Genomic DNA, 25,513 nt, shown 5'->3' on the forward strand with positions numbered 1-25,513 from the left:
GGATACAATGAAATCAGGAAACTCCGACTCCCAAATACGCCTTCCTACACACCACGGACTCATATGAGCTAATTCATGGGCGACCTTATTACCTTCTCTACGCGTAAACGAAAAAGACACACTAACAAAAGACCTACAAACATGATAAATATCATCAAAAATGTTATGAAGAGAGCTACTTCCCCTTTCCTGTGACTTCATTGCATTGACAAGACCAAGGCTATCACTTTCCACAATTACTTCACGAAACCCATACTCTGCTGCTGTTCTTAGACCAAGTAACATGGCCATAGCTTCAGCAATTTCAGGCTGCCACCTCTCCTCTAAACCCCACGACCCTGCCAACAACGCCACCCCATCACTGTTTCTCACAACAGCCCCAACAGAAGATCCCAGACCCTCAAGAACACCAGCATCAACGTTCAGCTTCACGCATTCTCCATTAGGGGGCTGCCAGCGTTGTCTAGCACTCCTCCCACCCACCACTGGAGCATTCTCTTCCCCCTACAGCTCGCACATCAGCTTATCAATATATTTAATTACACTACACGGGTCACATTGCTCCCTTTTGAACAGCCATTTGTTTCGTGCATTCCAAATAGACCAAAAAATGGTCATAAATCTGCCATGATCTTTACTTAGTAAGCGATCTAAACAGGACAAAGCCATATCCCCAAATGAATTATAAGGTCCCTGCAGCTCCATTTCAAATCCACTAGCATCCCAGATTAAATGGGCAAGCACACAATCCCTTAAGCAATGTAGCTCCGATTCCTCCTCGACTCCACACAAAGAACATGTAGGTGAAATACTCTGCACTCTTCTATGCAGTCCCTTAGCTGTAGGAAGCGCACCACAACAAGCACGCCAAAAAAACAGTTTAATTCGGGGATGAGTGGCAGCATGCCATACCTTTTTCCACACATTAGAGGTATGTGAAGACGATGACAGCGAACTATCCTCAGAATCCCCAAAAATAGCTCGGTATGCTGACCGAACTGAGTATTCACCGTTCTTCTCAAGATCCCAGCACCACGAATCTTCCGGGAGGCGAAAGCTAATAGGAATGCTTAAAATTCGCTCTCCCTCGAAAGGGAGAAAGAGTTCATTAATACGGCTTACATTCCACCTAGCTGTAGGGAGGTGAATCAAATCACATACCCTTAAATCTTCCGGAGCACTACCCCTAGGTGAAATAACTTTTCTTGTTTGAGTACCTGGAATCCAAGGGCTATGCCAAACAGAGATATTCAGCCCATCACCCACCCTCCATCTAACTCCACGGTTAATAACCCATTTAACACCCCAAATGCCGCGCCAAGAATAGCTTGGATTGTTCCCAAGTTCCGCATCTAAATACCCTCCGTTCACAAAATATCTAGCCTTAAGAACACGAGCCACAAGACTCTCCGGAAATTGCATGAGTCTCCAAGCCTGTTTCGCCAAGAGAGTCGCATTAAACAATTTAAAGTCACGAAACCCAAGACCCCCCGCAGCTTTTGGCTCACAAAGCTTTTTCCAAGCCAACCAATGGATTTAACGCTCACCTTGCTTTTGTCCCCACCAAAAATTCGCCACCAAAGATCGCAATTCATCACAAAAGGAGGAGGGAAATTTAAACACACTCATCGCGTAGGTAGGGATAGATTGGGCCACGGCCTTAATCAAGACTTCCCTACCCGCCTTAGAAAGAAATCCCCCCCTTTCCAACCCTGCAATCTCTTACATAACTTCTCCCTAACACCCTTCGTTATCACCCTCTTAGACCTACCAATAACCGTCGGTAGCCCTAAATATTTATCATGAATATCTACCACCTTAATACCTAGTCGACACGCAAGAACCCCCCGTCTCTCCTCCGCCACCCCCTTGCTAAAACTCACAGTAGTCTTATCAAAATTCACCATTTGCCCTGAAGCCGATTCATAAATTTTCAAAATATCTCTAATAGTATCCACTTCCTCCACACTCGCCTTAGAAAAAATAATACTATCATCGGCAAATAGCAAATGAGAAATAGACGGAGCTAACGGCGCCACTCTTATGCCATGTAAACCACCATGTTCTACTGCTTTATTCAACAAACCAAACAAAGCCTCAGCACATAAAATAAATAAATACGGGGATAGAGGATCACCTTGCCAAATGCCCTGAGTAGGAATAAACTCCCCTGAAGGTGCCCCATTTATAAGAACAGAAAACGAGACCGACGAAACACAATGCATTACCCGGTTAATCCAAGGCTCAGCAAAGCCAAACTTGACCAATAACTGCTCTCAAAAAATCCCACTCAACTCTGTCATATGCCTTGGCCATGTCCAATTTTAAAGTCATCGAACCCTTCTCACTATTTGAACATTTCATGTGGTGAAAAACCTCCGGAGCAACCAGAATATTATCTGTAATCAACCGACCCGGAGTAAACGCACTCTGGTTGATAGAAGTAATCTCAGCTAAAAAAGTCTTTAGACGATTTGCAAGAACTTTAGTAATTAGTTTATACACCACATTACACAGACTAATCGGTCTAAACTCTGACATTTTGTCCGGCTTTTTTATTTTCGGAATCAAAACAATGAAAGTATTATTAATGGCCTCTGGAATAGCTTCACCATTAAGAATCCCCAAAATCAGTGTAGTAACAGCAGGACCAACAATATGCCAATAAGTCTGAAAAAATAAAGGACACATGCCATCCGGACCAGGAGTCTTAAGAGGGTGCATTTGTTTCAAAGCTGTGTATATCTCCTCCTCCATGTATGTTGTGGTCAAAACCTCATTCATGTCTGCAGTCACCCTTGGTTCAATACCCATCAGCGCCTCATCAAAAGAAGTCGGGTTCGAAGCAGTAAATAAATTCCGGAAGTAATCAACAGCAACCTGTCGAACACCCTCCTCATCATGCACACGGACCCCTTCTTCATTCACCAAACTCCCAATGTGATTCTTAGCTCTACGCTGAGATGCCTTTCTATGAAAAAAAATTAGAATTGCGGTCCCCACAGGTGAGCCAGAGAGCTCTAGATCGCTGACGCCAATAAATTTCCTCCAAGTGCAAAAGTTTAGAAATTTCCTTCACCACTTTCCTGCGTTCTACCACCTGCGCATTCGACCTTCCCCCCCTTATTTAGAGCCGCTAATCTCTTGCGCTTTTTCCTGATCTCTTTGAAGACCCGGGCATATTCCTTATCACTCCAAGATGTTAACAGTTCAGCACAATATTTCAGCTTGCCTTCGATAAGAGTTCCCCCACTCACCCACGCTTGTTCCACCACTTCTTCACATGTAGGATTCTCAGACCAAACCTGTTCAAATCGAAACAATTTTGCTTTTTTAGTAGCGGGGTTCTCATCTTCACACAATAGCAACTTGATTGGTGAATGGTCCGACCATTCACACTCCAAGTGGACAAGCTTAGCCCTCGGAAACACCTCAAACCACCTATGCACCGCAAGAGCTCTATCCAACCTACATTGGATATTATCATCTCCACTCTGCCCGTTGTCATAAGTAAAATTATAGCCCGAGAATGGGACCTCCTGCAAAGCACAAGCATCTACCACCTCTCTAAAATTCTCCATCTGCCATAATGCTCTATCTCTCCCTCCTTTCTTCTCCGACTCCAGCAAAATCTCATTAAAGTCCCCTATACACACCCACCGATCATGACCTCCGCCATAAAGATCCCTTAACAATTTCCACGAGAGATGCCTATTTTGAACCTCCGGCCACCCATAGAAGCCAGTCAACCGCCATTCCACCGAGCCTACCCCTTGCCAAACCAACACATCAATGTGATGTATTGACATCGATCTCAATTCCACCCGTAAACCTTTCAGCCAAAACATAGCCACCCCTCCGGAACGACCACAACTATCAACTGCCAACCCCTCTGTAGGGAATATTTCAAGCATTATGATCCCAAACTTGAACCCCACTGTGATCATACACTTAAGTATGGTGGCGTTCCAAAGGGAAGAAAAAGAGAGCAAAAGAGTCGCCAACAAGTTTTAGGAACTTGTAAACCCAAAAGACAATCCAAAAGGACCATCAACTCCATAAGGTCTTGAACCAAACAGGGTTCGGGGATGAGGGTACGAATCCAATCTACAAAAGAAAGGACCCGCCCTATAAAATAGGCCTCTAATTTGTTCTGCTCGTATTCATGTGCGCTTTTCGAATAACATGCAAACATTATATTAAACCTAACCTGTTTATCTATGTTGGTTGAATATTAATGCACAGATAAAACTATTATTGGTGATCACTTGAGTTAAAATCACATTAGCCTAAACCAAATTATTAATTATCTTATTAAGCGTGATTTCAAGTACAAATTCCCTTTAACATGCATTTAAGGTGTGATCAAGCAATAACAATAAAATATATCAAGCAACATAATAATAATAAGATATAATCATCATAATAATCATAATAAGGTATAATAAAGCTTAATTATAATAGTAAGATCCTAGGCATGATACTAACAATAAAGATCAAAGCTTTAAACTAACATGGTACTAACATGATATTATAATATTAGAAAATAGATAAAGGCACCCTAAACATGATACTAGAAAGCAATAAAAATATCCTAACATGATACTAGGAATTAAACATCCTAACATGATACTAGGAATCATAAAACAATAATAAACATGCTTTCTACATTGTGAAAGAAATAGAGAGTAAACTAATTTACTTACTTTGAAGCCTCGTACCTCTTTCTAATAACAAAATACACAAGTTAGTAAACTTCAACGAAAATAATAAATCAAAGAATTAAATTAAATAAAGTTTTGACTAGTTTTGGACCAAACCCTCAGAAAATATCAAACCTTGCACGTCTAGGGCGAAGGCAACTTCGAACTTGGCTAAGTAATTCTAAATCTTGTGAATGCGGAATATTGTGTTTGTAAAAGGTTGATTTAGAAAAAGAGAGAGAGAGAAAATAAGAATTAAGCTATATTGCTTAGAGAGAGAATAGAGAGAATTAATTGTTGATGAGAGTTGATGAATAAAAACAGAGGTTCGGACCCAATTTATAAGAAAACAGTCCGGAAAATCATAGAATTTGATAAGGAATAAAACTCCTGTAACACCCTTCCTAATTCTACCCAAATCTCGCCGATAAATAAAATAAGAACACGAAGTAAGAATAAAATAAATAATTAAATTCATTTATTCAAAATAACTAAACAATTCGAAAATAAATTAAACAAATAAATACACTTTATTTTTTTATAAATGCCGAAATAAATACAATAGAATAGAATAATTTTTGAAAACCTAAGTTAACTTTAAATAAGGTAGTTAAATAAAACTCATTAGATTTAAAACGTTAGGCGCCTAAAAACTTCAAATTAAATTTAGTGGTAATTAATATATTATTTAGTGGTAATACCCGAATATTTTATGATCTAATATATTATATTTTATAAAAAAAATAGTTATTTTTATTTATTATATAACTTTCCTAATCTTATGCTTTTATTTTAGAGTTCGAAAATGTTTAACACCTATTTTAATTTTAATAGGATTCTTATTTGATCTATATTAACTAATTTAAACCCTAAATATGTTGGGTGAAACTTGCAGCTTTTATTAAACTCTCCTAACTTTCTTTTCTTTTTCTTTGTTCCTTTTCTCTATTCCTACGCATTTTTCCTCACCATCAAATCCAATTCATCACTTGATATTTTGCTAGCCATATTATGCATGTTGTCAGTACCCTTATCATATGATTTAATTTATATTAATTTGATCATCATTGATATCCACAATGTTTGTCGTCAGTGCTTGCCCCTCGAATTTTGGAGTTGTAGGTTCTCTTTTTTTTTTTTTCCGGCTATTAATATGTCCCTATGTGTGGGTATCAATAAGAAAGGTAATCACATTGCCGTAATTAATTTTTTTTATTGTTTGATTATATATAAATTGTTAGTATTAATTGTACTTCGTATTGTTATGTGTATATTTTATAATTTGTGAATTATATATGATCATAATATATATATACATGATTAGTGTGTGGTATAATATGATTCTAATTGCGGTATTATTTTGTGATATTGATTGATTGTGTTATTTTTCTAGGGTTTTTAATGTTGTTTCTATAGGGAGTACTGTTTCAAGGTTTTAGGGTTGTTATTGCAGAGTATTATTTTGGGTTGAAAATTAATTAATTTTGGGTACTAGTATTAGCCATACAAGAGTTGAGATATTTTATGTGAACCGAATATGTCGTCATATATGAATTGGGAACTTGTGCCAATATTGAGATATTATTTATTATCATGTGAAAGATTATTTGATCAAGTATGAGGTCAAAAGGTTGAGAATTATTATATTTTATTCTTGGTTTGAGGCTCGGCGTTATAGACCTTAGTCCTTGGCATGTTGGTAAGGAGATAATGATCATGAGTTAAGAATGAGGTACAATCTTTATTATTTATTATTTTTTTTTCTATGGTCCCTTACAGTGGGAATTGACCCGTATGTGGTCTGGTTCAAGGTGTTTTTCTGGTTATTGAGAGTATTCAAGTTTTTATACTTGTTGGTTTTATTCGAATTACCCATGTCCAAGGCTAGGTATAGAACAATGCGCATGGCACACTTATGGGTTATATGAGTTGATGATTGAGTAAAGGTTCGTATTATTATTTGAGGTTGAGTTGATCAATGGTTACTTTTCTCAGAGTACAATGCGTAATGTAGTTTGAACTACATTGTTTAATTGAGCTAGTAATGTTGATTATTTTGCTATACTCTGTATTCTGATATGTGGTGATTACTCAGCTTTTTGCTGACGTGTGTGTGCTATTTTGTTGTGCTACTTGTGTTTGCGGCCATGTCTTTTTCTTATGGTGGCCCTGCGACGATCTATTTTGAAATTTGTCCTTAATGGTGAGCAGAAAAGATTGTTTAAACAGGTTGATCAAGTGATCATAGCTAAAGGAGCTCAAGGGTTTCGATTAGTTTGTTATAACGAGTTTATAAAGTTGTACAAATAGCTCACTTAGATTTATTGGGTTGTAATTATTGGGATTTTGTAAGCCTTAACACTTGACACGTTGTCGAGTGTGGCGGTAATACCTCTGATTTAGGTGTATGCTTCCGCAATTTTATTTAAAGATCGTTAATTTTCCTTTTATTCTTGTTTATTATCAATTAGTAAATCGGGGGTGTTACAAAATGGTATTCAGAGCCTAAACGCTCGTGGGATTTACGCAGGGATCTTCATATTCCAGCGTGGTTTGGTTTAGGAATGAACCTATTAATTAAGAATTAGGATTAAAATTGACATAGGTTAAGCCGTTTCAAGAGTGTTTCTTAATGTGCTCGTGCTTGTATGTGTTTCTTTTTATGTGAGTAGCTTTGAGTTCGAGGGCGAACTCCTTTTTAAGGGGGATAGTATGTAATACCCCTACTATTTTATTACTCTATCTATATATTTTATACTTCTTAATTATAAGTTTCGGGACGAAACTTGTTTTAAGGAGGGTAGATTGTAATACCCGAATATTTTATGACTTAATATATTATATTTTATAAAAAAAATAGTTATTTTTATTTATTATATAACTTTCCTAATCTTATACTTTTATTTTAGAGTTCGAAAAGGTTTAACACCTATTTTAATTTTTATAGGATTCTTATTTAATCTATATTAACTAATTTAAACCCTAAATATGTTGGGTGAAACTCGCAGCTTTTATTAAACTCTCCTGACTTTCTTTTCTTTTTCTTTGTTCCTTTTCTCTATTCCTACGCACGCGAAAATAAAATAAAATAAAATAAATTCCCTTGATTTAACTCCCATCAATATCCAAGCATTAAGCAATTAAACAAACACCTAATAATAGGCACATAATTACATGTTTCACATAAACAAATTAAATCATTTAAACATTTCACATTGCACAAAGAATCTCATTCCATTCCATATTACATGCTTTAATCTTAAACATGATACTAAGTGATCACTTAAGTTTGCACCATTACATGAAACATACATAAATTAAATAACTTGCATGATCACTTCATACATGAATAAAAGCATTAAAGTAATTAATTACAGTGCATACAGAAATAAATAATATATTCTATACAGGAATGATTAAAATTAAATAATCATTTCCTTTAAAAGTGACTTATTAGGGGCGATTGTGTGGTCGTGTCCATCTTTCTACCTTAATATATATATTTGATGATTGTGAATGTGATTCATTGAACAAGTAGAGTTCTTTCGTGTTGATATCGGCCTAAGAGTGTATTACATTTCTAGGCAAAGAAGTTAGATGGCTAACAACGATGCATTAGCTGCTGCTATTAGGCTACTAGCTGAGAACTTGAACCAAAACCGCAATGATAATCTTGATCCCGCGGGTGAGATGTTTAAGAAACTTGCTCAAGTCAAGCCACCATACTTTGAGGGAGGTGGAGACCCGACTTTTCTAGAGAATTGGATTAGGGAGTTTGATAAGATTTTTGCTACTTTGAATTGCCCTGAGAATATGAGAGTAGATCAAGCTACCATGTATTTGAAGGAAGAGGCAGATATTTGGTGGAGGGATAATGGAGATGTGCTTCAAGCTGAGGCTAATTTTGGTTGGGAGACTTTCAAAACCAAACTTAGGGAGAAATTCTATCCACCATTCTTAAGGAAACAAAAGGCTCAAGAGTTCATCAATCTCCAAATGAACAATATGTCGATTACTGAGTACTATAACAAGTTTATGAACTTGGCAAGGTTTGCTCCTGAGGTAGTGCCTACTGAGGAGTTGAAGACTCAAAGATTTGAGCAAGGTTTGACTAAACAATTGCAGAAGGCCTTGGCTAGAAAGACATTAAAGACTCTAGATAAGGTTTATGGGAGAGTAGCGCACTTGTACGGTCTAAATGCCAGGAGTGCACCTGAGAGTGGAAGTGTTGGAGAAAAGCGTAAGGATTTTGGGAATTTGAGTGACCAAGGTAACTCCAAGAAGCCAAGGAACGAGAATTTCCAGAATAGGAATGTTCAGAACAATGGAGGGTCATCTAAAACTAATGGCGAAGCTGAGAGGCATTACAACTGCAAGAGATGTGGCAAGGATCATCCTGGAAAGGATTGTGATGGGAACTTGGTTGTGTGTAGATTCTGTAACAAGAAGGGCCATAGGGAGTTTGAGTGTTTCTCCAAATTAAAGCAACAAGGTAATGGGAACAAGTTAACTTCAACAAGCAACCAAGGAGGGAATTCGAATGGCCATAATGGGAATGGAAAGAACGGAAATGTTGGCAACAACAGCTCCGAGAATCAAGGAAAGAATGTCACTCCAGGTCCTTTGTTTGTGATGAGCAAAACAGAAGCTGAAAGGTCTTTTGACACTGGTAACTTTTCTATTCATTCTATTTCTGCTAAGCTTTATTTAATTCTAGAGCCACCTATTCTTTTATTTCTAGTTCTGTTGTAGTGAAACCATTTGGACTAGTTGAACCAATTCGATTGACTTACTTATTAGTTTGCCTACTGGTAAGGTTGTGAGGTGCACCAAGATACATAAGAGATAAATTATTTAATGAGGTGAGTTACGAGGGCGTAACTCTTGTTCTTTAAGGGGGGTAGAATGCGTATAATTTCACGCTTTTTGCCCAATTTTATGCTATTTTATGGTGTTTTCATGCTTTTCATAGCACTTTTATTTGTTTACGCATCTAGTGAAGTGCGTAAATTGGGATGATAATAAGATATTAATGTCGATATTGTGACACAATTGGAATTCCAGCAACATAATTTTGATAATTTTGAAAAGGTTTTATGCAAATGTTTTGCAATTTAAGGGATTTCGTGCTAAGTTTCGGGACGAAACTTCTTTTAAGAGGGGTAGATTGTAATCCCCCATATTTATAAATATATTATAAATAAATTTTTATTTTATTTATAATATTTATATGTGTTTTTTTTTCGGGATTTAAGTTTTAAAGTTCCAAATTATTTTTGGGTTGATGATTGATTTTGTTCTTAAAAGATTTCTAATTGTCCATTCAACAATTTATGTCATACATATTAAACAAAACTAGCCCATTTCATTTATCTAATTGGCCCATCAATTTTATGAGGCCCAATCTTAAAACTAACCCTACACCACTCTCTCTCTCCTATAAATACCCCATACATCCCCAAATTTTTTCCCCACACAAAAGGTTAGTCTTATTTTTTCCTTCTCTTTATTTTCTTTATTTTATTTTTCCTTTATTTTATTTTTCCTTTTTCTTTTTCTTTTTCTTTTTTTTCTTTCTTTTCTTTCTTTCTTTTCCTCCTCTCCTACGTGAGGAATTCCTTTCTCACTGTTGCCCATTGCTGCCGCCACCTAGCTGCTGCCGCCGCCCGCCGCCGGCGACCCACCGTGGGCCCAGCCGTGGCCCACCTCGCTGCCCCCTTTCCTCCTCCTTTATTTTCTTATTTTTGTTTAATCTTCATATAATTAGTTTTGGGTTTTGATTTCTTAGTGTAAAGATTATATTTTTAGTATTAAAATCATGTTTTTGATAGCTTAAACTTATAAATTTCAGATTTTGTTTATGTTATAATTTTCAGATTTTATAATTTTAAAATCTAGGGTTTCAATTTATTTAAATTGGGATTTTAGGGTTTTTATGACTAATTAATTTGGGGCTTTGTTCCTAGTCAATTTCTAATGATTAATTAACCATAAAAACATGTTTTTAATGAAGTTTTAAGGACTTTTAATCTAGATTATATTGCTGGAAATTTTTGTAAGTATTAATTTGTGATTATTGGTTGTTTTCTAGGAGGTAATTTTTCTCTAGGAGACTTTTAATTAATTAAAAGTAGCGCAAAGAATTGTTTACACGAGGTACGTACATGTCTACTTCGTCATAAGTAGTATCATGTTTAGGTACCAAAAGGAAAGAACTTAGTTTCATGATTAGGGAACACTTGGATGAAAATTGTTTGGTTACACATTGATTTAATTCATGTGCTTATGTTTATGAGACATGTTTTGGTGAATTGATTATGTTTGTATGGAATTATGGATGCAAACATGTTGAATTATATTGGATAAAATGTTTGTATGGAATGTTGATACAAGCATAATATTATTGGATTGGTTTGTTAACCACATTTGGATTATTAAAGGATTGGAATTGAATGGTTTAAGTGGAATGAATTTATTAATTATTCCACAAGGTTATTATTATTTATTTATTACTCAATCATAACTTGTTAGTATTTTGAGTAAAAGTGGATTAAGCCGAAATGGCTAGGTGAGTTGACTATGTTCAACAATTTTGGATAATTTGGAAGTTTAATGGAATTAAAGGTCAATTTGTGATGTGATCACCATTGTCCTAAATAAGATTAAAAATGAATTGATGTATGATTGTTATGTATGGTCTTCTTGATTGAGTCGGCTATTAATTAAAATTGTAATCACATAAAGTGAAACATGGATGAGCAATAAAACTCTGGAAAGCGTGCACTTCTAGAGTATTGACAATTATGGGTTGGGGTACACGGTGGTAGCCCGTGGCTTTTCGAGGCTTGTTTGATCAACATGTCCTCTTCTCTTTTGGTATTTACATTTTATTTTATAATGAAAGTTAGATGGGATCCTAGACTAACTTTGTGAGAATGGAGTCGCGCCCATTCTTGCATCGCGCTAAACTTTTATTTCAAATGGTCATTTGGGACCAAAATGATTTGGTGGATTGGACAACCTGGTCTATTGCTTACTCCAAACTAAATTAATCAAATTAAATATAGAGTCAAGTGTTTGGAAGTAATTAGTAAGTATGTTGAGTCAATTGAATTGTCTAAGTGTGGAGTCTTAATTAAATAAATTTGTGTTATATGTTTATTTACTTTAATTAGTTGAGCATACTAGGTTTTGTGCGTTGTAGCTTGTATGTACTCAGCTTTGCTGATTGCGTGCTTTTGTGTGTGTTTCTTTGGTCATGGCCTTCGCCTTTCAATGACCCTGTGATGATCCAATTATTACACTCGTATTATTGGGGAGCAGTATTGCACAGGTTAGCTTGATGATGTGAAGTTCGGGGATTTGACATACGCATTGTCAAGGGATTGGTGTGCTTGAGAGTATTCGTTCTTTGTGTTGAACTTATTTATGCTTTGCTATTTCGTTTATGTTTTAGACTTTGATTATTGGTTTGGTTTTAAATAAGGGCCTTACATGGTTCCAATTTGTAAGCTTAGACTTATTAATTTCCTAAACTATGTTATTTTAAAGACTTATGTTTGATTTTCCGCTTCGATACTTTGATAAAGCCTTAACGTTTTAACACGTGGCGGTAACATGTCAATGGTTCTCCACTATTTTATTTAAAGTAAGTGGTTTGAAAAAGGGAGAATTATTGGGGTGTTACAACTCCACTCTGTCGCCAGAAAACTAGACCTGTCGCCAGAAATTTATCTTGTCGCGAGGCGACAGGCTTGTCGTTTCGCGACAAGACAGTTTTTTTGCGGATTTTGTTTTTATCATATCTTTTGATCCAGAAGTCCAAATAAGTCATATCATATGTCGTTGGAAATCTCTTGAAGTCTACTTTTCAATGCAATTAGAATCAGATTAAAATATTTTGTACATAAAAAGATATGGCCGAAATAGTGAAAGGGTATCAGTTTTGGATAGAGTTTCGTATTTCTTTCATATCGTTTTCGTTATAGCTCGGAATTAATATTATAATATATCATTGGAAAGATAATTTCAAGATCTATCTAACCATATAAAATTTGGATAAAAAATATGAGGCACGAAAATAATATCTGACTGTCTTTGAACATGTTTAAATCCGAATAGAATTAGGAAAGTTTTAAAAAAGGAAAGTTTATATTCAAATCAAATTCCATGATCTTACCTTTTCAAAAAAGGATAATTAAGATATTTTAGAAACTTATAGAAGATTCTAATCAATCCTAATTAGTTTAGGAATAGGATTAAACCTTTGGACCCTCCACATGATCATTGGGTCGTAGGTAAAATCCGGTTTGGGCCCAATTTAGTATTTTGGCCATAACTTCCTCACTATTCATCGGAATTGGGCTTATAATATATCGTTGGAAAGGTCTTTTCAAGACCCATCAAAATACACCATTATTGGACCCTTATCATGGACCAAACTAAACTGGATTGGACGTTTTTATAAAATAGAGTGGGTTTTCGAAAACAGAAAGAAGGATTTTAATAAAAACTAACCGCAACACTTGACTTTTCACACTTTCACCTCATTCGATTATGGTTCGACGCGAAAGGTATTCATCACTGGGTTTGGTTTTGGGGAGACACAAATGGGTGTCTACACCCTCATAATTTATTAATTTTGCTTTAATTTTTACCATCTCACCACTACTAAGTTTCGTCTCCATTAAGAAAATGATAGACAGGGCCTCCCTTCGGATCAAAATCCGAAGATTATTAACTGCAGGAGTGTTGCCCAAACCCCTACAGTTAATGCTTAGTACACTCATTGAGCTCGGCGGGGTAATCTGCTACCTCCGCCCCCCGCAATCCATTTGAACTCATATCAACCATATGTTTCTTCGAAATATTTTCTGCCTCCACCATATCACAGTCCCCTTCTCTATTACGTTTCCCAAGCAAAACCCCCCCCCTTCATAATCCATCCTACTCACTTCCTCACTTACTGACCCCTTTCCCCCTTTTTTATTTTTCCTTACAGACAACTTTCCCCCTTTGCCCCCCTCACCTACTACAAACTTCATAGCAGGTAGCATTCCACTCTCAACTTCTGACCACACCTTCTTACCCTCTTCATTTCCCCTCTCAAGACTTCCCTTTATTAAAGAAACCTCCCCTGAGCTTCTTTCACCCCTCCCACCAACTCCATCTTGCGCCACCTGCTTCTCTAATCCTTCACCTCTCCATTCCTCTTCATTTAGAGGCTGCTCAATCTCTACCAGCGAGGCATTCACAATAGAAGTTCCAATTTTTTCCTTCCCCTTATTCCTACCCTCATCTTCCTGTCTTACCTTCCAATTACCCTCTTCTTTCAACTCCCTCGGTTTATGAGTAAAATTCAGAGTTTTCTGAGTTGCAGAACGAAGCCTCCCAACTTCCTCTTGAAGCTTAGCTCTCCCTTTGCGGGGAGAGGGACGCAACCACAAGCCCCATTGTTTATCATCTTGCTCCTCGTCCTCTGCCACATTCGGACAATCCTTCTCTGTATGGCCTAGAATGCCACATCCAAAACAGAATGTAGATAAGCGTTCATACTTTATTTGAACAACAGTCACAGCACCTCTCTTATTTCTAATTTTCTGGATCCTATGCAAAGGTTTTGAGGTATCCACTAGAACACGAACACGCCGGGATTTATCCCACCCCAATTTGTCCCTTTCAACCTCCAAAACTGCTCCTATTTTATCAGCAATGGTTTTAATATCAGTGTCCGACCTGCTGTCCAGAGGAAGATTATATAGTCTAATCCAAAAAGGGCAAAATTTCAATTCAATAGAATCCGGTTGTTCATCCCCATGAATCTCTCCTAACAACAGCAATTGATTATCAAAGTTCCAGGGGGCTCCATCTAACACTTTCTCCTTATCACGCCAATGAAAGAATTGTATGATAAAGAGGTTATTTTCAATTTTACGGAAAACTACATCACGTTTCAATGCCCAAATCTCTTTCAAAGTCCTTTGCATAGCATCAAAGTTATAAGATCTCACCGTTAGTAATTTCGCAACAATCGAAAGAGCAATTTTACTTTCTTGATCATCCGGGTTGGACTCGCTCAGTTCTGCGATATCATCCTCCTCGGACATTATTATAAGATTCGACCACCTCTCCGCTAACTCTTCCGCCATCGATCGCCGACAAACACCCCGCCACAGGGGAGAAAACTTGAACGCACAAGAGCACTTACTCCGCCCTCCGCAAGAAAGGAAACCCTATTCTCTAGAGCGAGACTCTTTTTTTTTTATTTGAATATTTCTATTAACCTCCGTTTGTTTTGAAGAAAAAATTTAAGAGGGATATTGTTTTCTATGTAAAATAGTTTCCAAGGAAAGCAAAATTGTAAAAATCGGTCCTTGTTTCTTTGCAAGAAAAATCAAATATGAAAGTAGATATGTAGATGAGGAAAAGTATTAATGGAGAATTTAACATTTTTTTTTATAATTTTTAATTTTTATTTTTCTTTTACAAAGAGTTCATTGAATGAAAACATGTACAACAAGATTACAACCTACAGTAAGTGAACGAAGCTAACACACAAAGCACACATACTAAAATCTTATTAACATTCATGACCCCTTCCCGAAACAAACTACAACACACAAATTACACATACTAAAACCTTATTATCATTCATGACCCCTTCCCGAAACAAACTACAACGTGCTGACGTGGGAAAATTAGGTCGTTGAACTAATCCTCCTAAGCCAAATAAAATTTATAAACACTCAACAAACCTAAATACAAGTATAGAGGTAAGTTAAGGGTCGAACCCAAAGGAACGGTAATGTCTAAGTGCTTCCAATTATGTGCCTAAGCTAGGTCGAAGACGAAGGGTAAAAGAGGACACCTACAACTACTAAGACAAAGAAATCAAACAAATAAAATGCTAGGGATTAGGATTCACTTATAATAGCAATGAACAATGCAAATTGGTTTAGGAAGTTGACTAAGTCAAGCAATGTGAGGGAAGATCGATTATGCAACCAAAAGAGCATATCAAGCTATTCTCCTAGAGGTCTAACTAGCGTCAACTACGATAAACTCTAGCTAGGAAACATCACAAGACACCTCAATCGTGTAAATGCAAGCCACAAATCAATGGTCCGTATCAATGTGAACTTACGATGCAATCTAATAGGAATAACTAGGATGATCAAGCCTAAATCAAACACACACATGCACATAATCAATTAACCAATTTAATCACATCATCAACTCCATCAAAATCCCCAATCTACATCAATCCATTACATAATATAAGCTTCACCAAATCCCTAACCAAACAACTACTCTAGAAACATCATCAATTCAACAAACAACTAAGAAATCAACAATCTACAATCAAAGAATCAACAATCAAAGAAGAACAATTACTCTAATCAAACATCAATCATCAAATCATCAAAATCTAATGAAGAACAAACAATCTAAACATGAATACTAAACAAAACAATAAATGAGATAGAGTTTAGAAATGCTCATTGATAATAGAGTAGATCTCCAATACAATTGTCACCATTGGATCTTCAATCTCTCAATCACCATTGAAATTCTTCACTTTCTCTCTCTAAAATCTACTCCTAAAACTAACCCCTAAATCTAGAGAGAGAAACTCTCAACTAAGCTAAGAATATGATGTAATTCTAATATGAAAACTTCTTACAAAAATTGGGTTCAAATAGGTATAAGAAGAGAGAGAAAATCGTTGAAATCCGATCGGAAAAGACCCACGTCGGTGCGGCCGCACAACAGAGGATGTGCGCCCGCACCACCATGATGTGCGCCCGCACCACCATGGTGTGCGGCCGCACATCCTTCGTGTGCGCCCGCACCTTCTGCGCGTGCGGCCACACTCAGCTGGGTTTCTTCGAATCTTCAACTCTTCAAGCTCAAGGGGTGCACACATGATTTATGATGGTGATGGGCACTAGGAGTGGCAGTAGCTAAGGCTTAATATTGAGGGCACACACTTCCTTTGAAGGGAGCACAATAGAAGAGCCAAGACTTGGAACTTCCACTTCTTTGCATCTTGAGCTTCCCAAATTCCATGAACTTGATCCAAAAGCTTCTTCCACCATAGTGGATCACCAAAATCAAGATACGGACCTCGTCCAATACCTACAACCACGAAAATAAAGCAAATAAAGAAGAAAAGGCTAGAAAACCAACGAAATGCACAAAAGCTACAAAATAAGAGAAGAAAGGTAAAACTAAGCTACAAAGTTTAAAACTAAGCACTTATTAAGCATGAAAGCTATGAAAAGAGAATAGAAATGACCTAAATGCTCGTCAAATTTGTGCCATTTATGACACACATCAAATACCCCCAAGCTTACCTTTTGCTCGTCCTCGAGCAAAACAAAACCAAGGGAGTGGAAATGACGAGCTTATTAAAACAAACTAAAGAAGAGACGAGATGAGAATATACACTAACTCACTTTCGTAGGAATCACGGTAAATTTTAGCAACTAATGACAAGCCATTTAAACCCCTAGATCGCCCTAGAGGACGAGTGATGCTCTCGTAAGGGTATCCTAAGAGTTTACCCATAACTGTCATAATAATACAAACAAGGCAAAGCATGAAAAAGAAAACAAAATACAAGAAAAGCGAACAAATGTTCATGAAAGGACTTTTGCAAATGTACAAGCACAAGTGGATGCAAATCTTTCTAAACAAGTAAGGGAGTGCACGTTCCAAGATACCCAAGGTTGATTGAAACATAAATATGCTAAGCATAGGAACTAGCTTTCACAATCCACTTTCATCCCAAACGATCTTACCGCGTTCTTCCTAATAGCTTCAATCGACCTCAAATGAGCATCCCAATGATTCCACGAAGGAACCGGAAAAAGAGAATTTTTAGGGTACTCGACATCTTGACTTTTGCATCCCCTCTCCCTATTCCTAAAACTCACATTCCTCTCCACTGATGAGTGACTCAACCATTTAGGTCAAAAGGTCTTTCCCCAAGGTTGTAACGTAAGGCAATAAGGGTGAAGGTAGGCTAAAAATTTGAAATTTGGTGGTTTTCCTAAAAGTGAAGCAAAGAGGGCGCCTTTCTTTAGAAACACAATCAAGTAATCACCAATCCAAACAAAAATACTCACACCCCCAAGCTTATTCAAAGCTATAAACCACAAACATATACACAAAAAGCGTGAGAACGCTTCCCCCCAAGCTTAAATGGAGCATTGTCCTCAATGCTCAAAAAGGGAGAAAACTCACATCAAAATATTTTTTGAATTTTTCATTTTTCACTTTTTTTTTTCTTTTTTTATTTTTCAATAATGCTTTGTCCTCGCCTCTTTTAACTTTGGACGGCTTTTTCGATTTTGCACTTATTTGTCCATGCCTTTTATAATATAGGACGGCTTTTACTCATACTCATTTGCCATTATTCACAAAGAAGATATAACACAATCTTGCTATCATAAGAACCAAACATTCCAACTTCTCCACCACAAACTCCATCAAGTATGATCAATTGCTTCACAAAAACCAAGAAAAGAAAGAAAATGAAACAAAAGGCCAAAGATCTAAAGATGTGGCTTGAAAAGAAGGTATAAGGCTCAAATGGTTGCAAGATGGCAAATGTAAACCCAAAAATAACAAAAATGAATAAAACTATCCTAAAAATGAAAAATACCACCCCGAAAAAGGTGCCTTTGTCCTCCCTAAATGGTTCGGTCTCGGATTCAAGATCTATGAGTCAAGTTTCAAGATTAGGTTTGCAAGAAGTCAAGGATCCATGCCGCTCATACAAGTGAGGTAGAAGGCTTGAAAAACATAGAACTCACATGGTTGTAGCAAAAACTCACTATTGGTGTCTGTAGGGAATATTTCAAGCATTATGATAACCCCAAACTTGAACCCCACTGTGATCATACACTAAAGTACGGTGGCGTTCCAAAGGGAAAGACAAAGAGCAAAAAGAGTCGCCAACAAGTTTTAAGGAACTTGTACCCAAAAGACAATCCAAAGGACCGTCAAATACTCCATAAGGTCTTGAACCAAATAGGGTCCGGGGATGAGGGTACGAATCCAATCTACAAAAGAAAGGACCCGCCCTATAAAATAGGCCTCTACTTTGTTCTGCTCGTATTCATGCGCGCTTTTCGAATAACATACAAACATTATATTAAACCTACCCTGTTTATCTATGTTGGTTGAAATTAATGCACAAATAATACTATTATTGGCGATCACTTGTATTAAAATCACATTAGCCTAAACCAAATTATTAATTATCTTATTAAGCGTGATTTCAAGTACAAATTCCCTTTAAACCTGCATAAAAGGCGTGATCAAGCAATAACAATAAAATCAAGCAACATAATAATAAGGAATAAATAATAATGATGATAATAACATGATAAGGCATAATAAAGCTTGAATAATAATAGCAAGATCCTAGGCATGATACTAACAATATTAATAACAAATCCTAGCATGTCACTAAGCAATAAAGATCAAAGCTTTAACCTAACATGGTACTAACATGATACTAGAAAGGATAAAGGCACCCTAAACATGATTCTAGAAAGCATAAAAAACATCCTAACATGATACTAGGAATTAAACAATAATAAACGCGCTTTCTACATTGTGAAAGAAATAGAAAGTAAGCTAATCTACTTACTTCGAAGCCTCGTACCTCTTTCTAATAACAAAATACACAAGTTAGTAAACTTCAATGAAAATAATAAAGAATAATTAAAGAATCAAATTAGAATCAAATCAAATAAAGTTTTGACTAGATTTGGACCAAACCCTCAGAAATTATCAACCTTGCACGTCTAGGGCGAAGGCAACTTCGAACTTGGCTAAGAGATTCAAGATCTTGTGAATGCGGAATATTGTTTGAAAAAAGCTAGTTTAGAAAAAGAGAGAGAAAGAAAGAATTAAGCAATATTGCTTGGAGAGAGAGAATAGAGAGAATTAATGAAAGTTGATGAGAATTGATGATAATAGTTGATTATGAATGATTTCTGAAAACAGGAATTCGGACCCTATTTATAAGAAAAATAGTCCGGAAAAACATAGAATTTGATAAGGAATAAAACTCCACTCTGTCGCTAATCAAACCGACCTTGTCGCCAGAAATTTATCCTGTCGCCAGGCGACAGAGTCTGTCGCGCGGCGACAAGCCTGTCGTTTCGCGACAAGACAGTTTTTTTGCGGATTTTGTTTTAATCATATCTTTTGATCTAGAAGTCCAAATAAGTCATATAATATGTCGTTGGAAAGCTCTTGAAGTCTACTTTCTAATTCAATTGGAATCAGATTAAAATCTTTTGTAGATAAAAAGATATGGACGAAATAGTGAAAGGGTGTCAGTTTTGGATAGAGTTTCGTATATCTTTAATATCTTTTTCGTTATAGCTCGGATTTATTATTATAATATACCATTGGAAAGATAATTTCAAGATCTATCCAACCATATAAAATTTGGATAAAAATTATAAGGCACAAAAATAATATCTGACTATCTTTGAACATCTTTAAATCCGAATAGAATTAGGAAAGTTTTAAAATAGGAAAGTTTATATTCAAATCAAATTCCATGATCTTATCTTTTCAAAAAAGGATAATTAAGATATTTTAGAAACTTATAGAAGATTCTAATCAATCCTAATTAGTTTAGGAATAGGATTAAACCTTTGGACCCTCCTCATGATCATTGGGTCGTAGGTAAAATCCGGTTTGGGTCCAGTTTAGTATTTTGGCCATAACTTCCTCATTATTCATCGGAATTGGGCTTATAATATATCGTTGGAAAGGTCTTTTCAAGCCCCATCCAAATACACCATTATTGGACCCTTATCATGGACCAAAATAAACTGAATTGGACGTTTTTATAAAATAGAAATGGTTTTCGAAAACAGAAAGAAGGATTTTAATAAAAACTAACCGCAACACTTGACTTTTCCCACTTTCACCTCATTCGATTATGTTTTGACGCGAAAGGTATTCATCACCGGGTTTGGTTTTGGGGAGACACAATTTGGTGTCTACAGAAGCCCCCACTTTGACTGAGTTTGGAGAAACTTATGTTTCGAAAACGAAAGTCAAAGTATCGATAGGGACGGAGAATGATCCAAAACGTTCTGCGATTCCAAATCATTCTTATAACGCCGATACCTGCAAAACAATCATTAGTTAAACAGATAAAAGAGTTAAGAAACGCGTATCTTGCACCGTCGAGCACACGTCTCTGAGCGTAACCATTTTGTTGTTGCTTTATTTTGACGACCTTCTACAAGCTAGAGAACGCCATCTTGCTGTTGCTGATGTTCACTCGTCTCTGAACAATGGAGTCTTTTTTTGAGGATTGTTCACTCGTCTCTGAACAATGGAGCTTGATGATATGTCCACGCGTCTCTGAACAATAGAGCTTGATGATATGTCCACGCGTCTCTGAACAAAAGAGCTTTGATGATATGTCCACGCGTCTCTGAACAAAAGAGCTTTCATGATATGTCCACGCGTCTTTGAACAAAAGAGCTTTGATGATATGTCCACGCGTCTCTGAACAAAAGAGCTTTGATGATATGTCCACGCGTCTCTGAACAAAAGAGCTTTGATGATATGTCCACGCGTCTCTGAACAAAAGAGCTTTGATACTTGAATGCTTGTTGCGATCGTTCGGTTGGCTGCGAACAGGAGCTTTGCTGAATGGTTGTATCCTGTAAAAATCAAAAGAATTGCCAAAAGACTTTGCTGGTGTTTTTCTTAGGGTTGACCTAAGGCTTGATGTGTTTCTTAGGGTTGACCTAAGGTGAATGATTGACTTGAGGTTAACTCAATGTGACTGACTGACTTGAGGTTGACCCAAGGTGAATTGACACGACATGACTCAATGTACATGACTCGTGTGGTGTGCGACTCGAAAATGCAAAAAAGAAAAAAATTTCCGTCATTTTTGTGGAGGGTACCGACTTTCTCCCGAAAAAGAAAGACGCGAAAAAGAATCGAAGTGTTTGATGGTGCATGTTGAATGAGGTTAGTCAAGTATATGCATTTGATACTATCCCTCAAGGTATAAGGATTAATTCATCCTAAACTATCTTAGTTGACTCGATTATGAAAGTATTTAAGTAACTTAGGCACGGAGGCTAAGTACTTCATACTTTGATACAATGATGATTATAAGTGATGAGTGATGTGCGATATGACAAAGCATGCTTCAACATTATGTTAAGATTTCATGACAAATGGTTCCTAATTGGAAGTCTATTTAGTCATGTATCTGTGATGTGTGTGAAAGTGACACTAAAGCTAAGCTGCAAAGGCTAACGGTGTGGAAAAGTATTATTTGATAAGAGTCAAATAATGATGACTCTTAGGCTAGGTAGGCTAATGATGTAAGGATCAAGCCCCCAAGTCTAGCTCTAAGTAAATAGGGATGAGCATTGGAGATCCCTTGATATGATCATGGTGTAAGTGTGTGAATGTGAAAATGAATGCATTTTTATTATGGCCGCACCTCAATATGAGGTTGCCTACGTATCCGTTAGGAATCAGGCCGAACGTAGCTCTAGCCGAACCTCGCACAAGTGTATGTATACCTCAAAAAGGTCTTTTAAGGGTTGTAACGTGGTTAGGCTAAAGGTTAGAGAAGAAGGGGATAAAGGCTCAAGACCCTAAATAAGCCCCCAAGGTGTGCAACCTTGCTTTTGAATCTATGTATTTTTATGCTTAAGGTTTTTTTTTTCACTTTTGAGCTTTCTTTATTTTTTTTTGTTTATTTTTTGCTCTATCTTTTTTGCTTTTGCATTTTTATTTTTATAAGTGTGGGCAATCCCGATCATGCGGTCTATCACTCACTTGGCATTCATGTTTCTCAGGCACGGTACCGAGCACTCGATAAGAAACGCAATTTGAGACATGTTCTTATCAAAGATATTTTTATATCCAAGACATTGGAACACTTGCCCTTTTGTACACTTTTATTAATTTTTGCTTATTTTTATTTTATTTTTTTGAGATCACTCAAGCTTTTATATTTGTAAATTGCATAAGTTACACACCATCCCATCCCAAGGTTAAGTAGATGTGGGTTGAAAAATGAAAGGTCTATCGTTAGACGAGGCTCAAAGTGGTTTATCAAAAAAAGGATTATATATTTAAAGGGTGAAGATATGATATGGCTACAAGGGGTGCCTCAAATCATTGGTATACCTTGTGCTTAATTCGGCGTTTTTTTTTTTTTTTTTTTTTTTTTAATAATGCAATGATCATATGCAAGAAATTAAAATGCTCATTTTATTAAAGGGGAACAAAATAAAAAAAACCTATGTAAAAAATCTAAGGTAGACAAAGGGTGCCTATGCTAGACTTATTGGGGAAAGGTTTGAAAAAAGAAGAAGAAAGCATGAAATCTTAGTGAGAAGCTTGCCTTGTGTTTTGTCTCATCATTACTCCTTTCTTTATTATTATTATTGTCAATCACATGACTCGAACTCGATTCAACATGCATAGATGGGAAGAGATCATGAAAGAATGAAGGGAGTGATATATGTGGAGAAAGTATGTAGAGAGTAGGAAGATGATGTAGATGAAGAAATATGGAAGAAAGTATGTGGAGAATAGGAAGAAGATGTAGATGAAGAAATATTGAAGAAATAGGAATAGAATGGACCCCCACTCAAATGACGGAAAAACGACTCATGCATGAACCTAAGACATGGTCATAGTGTGACAAACATGTTATGTGTGTGCTAGGACTAATGAGTGTAGGTGACATGTTAAGATTTGTGTCATGACCATGTGGCTAGACTATGTGACTAGACTTAAGCAAAGACTAAATTAAGACTTCACGTATGTGCATTAAACTGGATAGGCTGTGGTATTTTAGTCATAACTTTTAATCTGTGAGTCTGATTGGGATGAAACCAACGCCAAATTAAAGATAAAACTCGGGGCTACAGATCCATATGTTGTACGACTCGTGGTTCTTCCTAGAACTTCGGCTATGACCAAAACAAGTTGACGCATGTGCAGTATACGGGAATAAAAATCCGGGTTGACTTAAAGGAACTATGACTCGATTTTAGGCTTGTTCATTAGTTCAAATTAATTAATTAATTAATTAATTAAACAAAGTCCTTTAGTCATTGGTTAGTTTATCTAGTCTTAATCACAAGTCAAACAAACGGTTAGCGCACATATAATATATACACGCAAAAAGTACACATAGTTCACATAGTCACAAGATGAGTTTGCAACCTAACCATGACTCTAGTTCTCTAAAGTTCGAGGATATGGGTTAAGTCAAAAAGGTCCATGGTTAAGAATCCACATGCATTGCACACAAGCCTGCCAAGAGGGTTGGAGCGAATGGACAAGATTCCGCGAGTGCGGTAGGAGACCGGACTCGACGCCATGGTTGGATAGATTCCAAGACATACACGTCCCCAAATCTGAGCTTTGCACAAAATAGTGGGATGCTCCATTGGGCAGGCGAAGCAAGGAACCCCCAGAGGGTTATATCCATATGTAGAACACATATGGGTTTCAGAAAAGTGAGAAAATGATTCAATCAATAAGCAAAATCGAGCCAATAACACTAGAAAAGGTCAAAGCAAGAAGACAGAACCCTGGCTCAGTATTGGAAGAACTTGGCGCCAGACTACAGGGACTGTCGCCGCAAAAAAGTCCCTGTCGCCAAGCGACAGAACTGTCGCCAGGCGACAGAAACTTTTTACGGGCGACAAGCCCTGTTTTCTAGACGCTAGTTCCTACATGCCTTGGCAAGTTTCTGTGCTCTTCGAATTTTCCAGATTTCGTATTATCTTTTCGATTGTAGTCATGAAAGATATTTCCCAAATTTCCTACGTGTAAAATTCCTATGGATTGACTCATGGGGTGCTCCCATGAGGACCTTTTAATGCATATGACAATAATGTTAATCAAATCACGCACATGAAATACTTAGAATTTTTCGAGTCTCATCCGCTCATTCTAAATAATTGCTAAAATTAAATAAATTTCAGGAATATAAATAGAAATCCTCCCCAGTGGAGTCGCCAAAAACTGTAGGGAATATTTCAAGCATTATGATAACCCCAAACTTGAACCCCACTGTGATCATACACTAAAGTACGGTGGCGTTCCAAAGGGAAAGACAAAGAGCAAAAAGAGTCGCCAACAAGTTTTAAGGAACTTGTACCCAAAAGACAATCCAAAGGACCGTCAAATACTCCATAAGGTCTTGAACCAAATAGGGTCCGGGGATGAGGGTACGAATCCAATCTACAAAAGAAAGGACCCGCCCTATAAAATAGGCCTCTACTTTGTTCTGCTCGTATTCATGCGCGCTTTTCGAATAACATACAAACATTATATTAAACCTACCCTGTTTATCTATGTTGGTTGAAATTAATGCACAAATAATACTATTATTGGCGATCACTTGTATTAAAATCACATTAGCCTAAACCAAATTATTAATTATCTTATTAAGCGTGATTTCAAGTACAAATTCCCTTTAAACCTGCATAAAAGGCGTGATCAAGCAATAACAATAAAATCAAGCAACATAATAATAAGGAATAAATAATAATGATGATAATAACATGATAAGGCATAATAAAGCTTGAATAATAATAGCAAGATCCTAGGCATGATACTAACAATATTAATAACAAATCCTAGCATGTCACTAAGCAATAAAGATCAAAGCTTTAACCTAACATGGTACTAACATGATACTAGAAAGGATAAAGGCACCCTAAACATGATTCTAGAAAGCATAAAAAACATCCTAACATGATACTAGGAATTAA

General features: G+C 36.6%; 1 protein-coding gene across 1 annotated transcript; it reads right to left on the reverse strand.

The window, feature by feature from the left end:
- Positions 1–2,244: 2,244 nt before the first annotated feature.
- On the reverse strand, positions 2,245–3,914 carry LOC145596863 (uncharacterized). The gene is made up of 2 exons (XM_081653053.1): positions 3,091–3,914; positions 2,245–2,971 (listed from the first exon to the last, which is right to left on the reverse strand). The coding sequence occupies exons 1-2, from the start codon at positions 3,912–3,914 to the stop codon at positions 2,245–2,247; spliced, it is 1,551 nt and encodes a 516-aa protein (XP_081509179.1).
- Positions 3,915–25,513: the final 21,599 nt, after the last annotated feature.

This window comes from Chenopodium album, chromosome 20 (genome assembly GCF_948465745.1).
Source record: "Chenopodium album chromosome 20, dcCheAlbu1.1, whole genome shotgun sequence".
NCBI lineage: Eukaryota > Viridiplantae > Streptophyta > Magnoliopsida > Caryophyllales > Amaranthaceae > Chenopodium > Chenopodium album.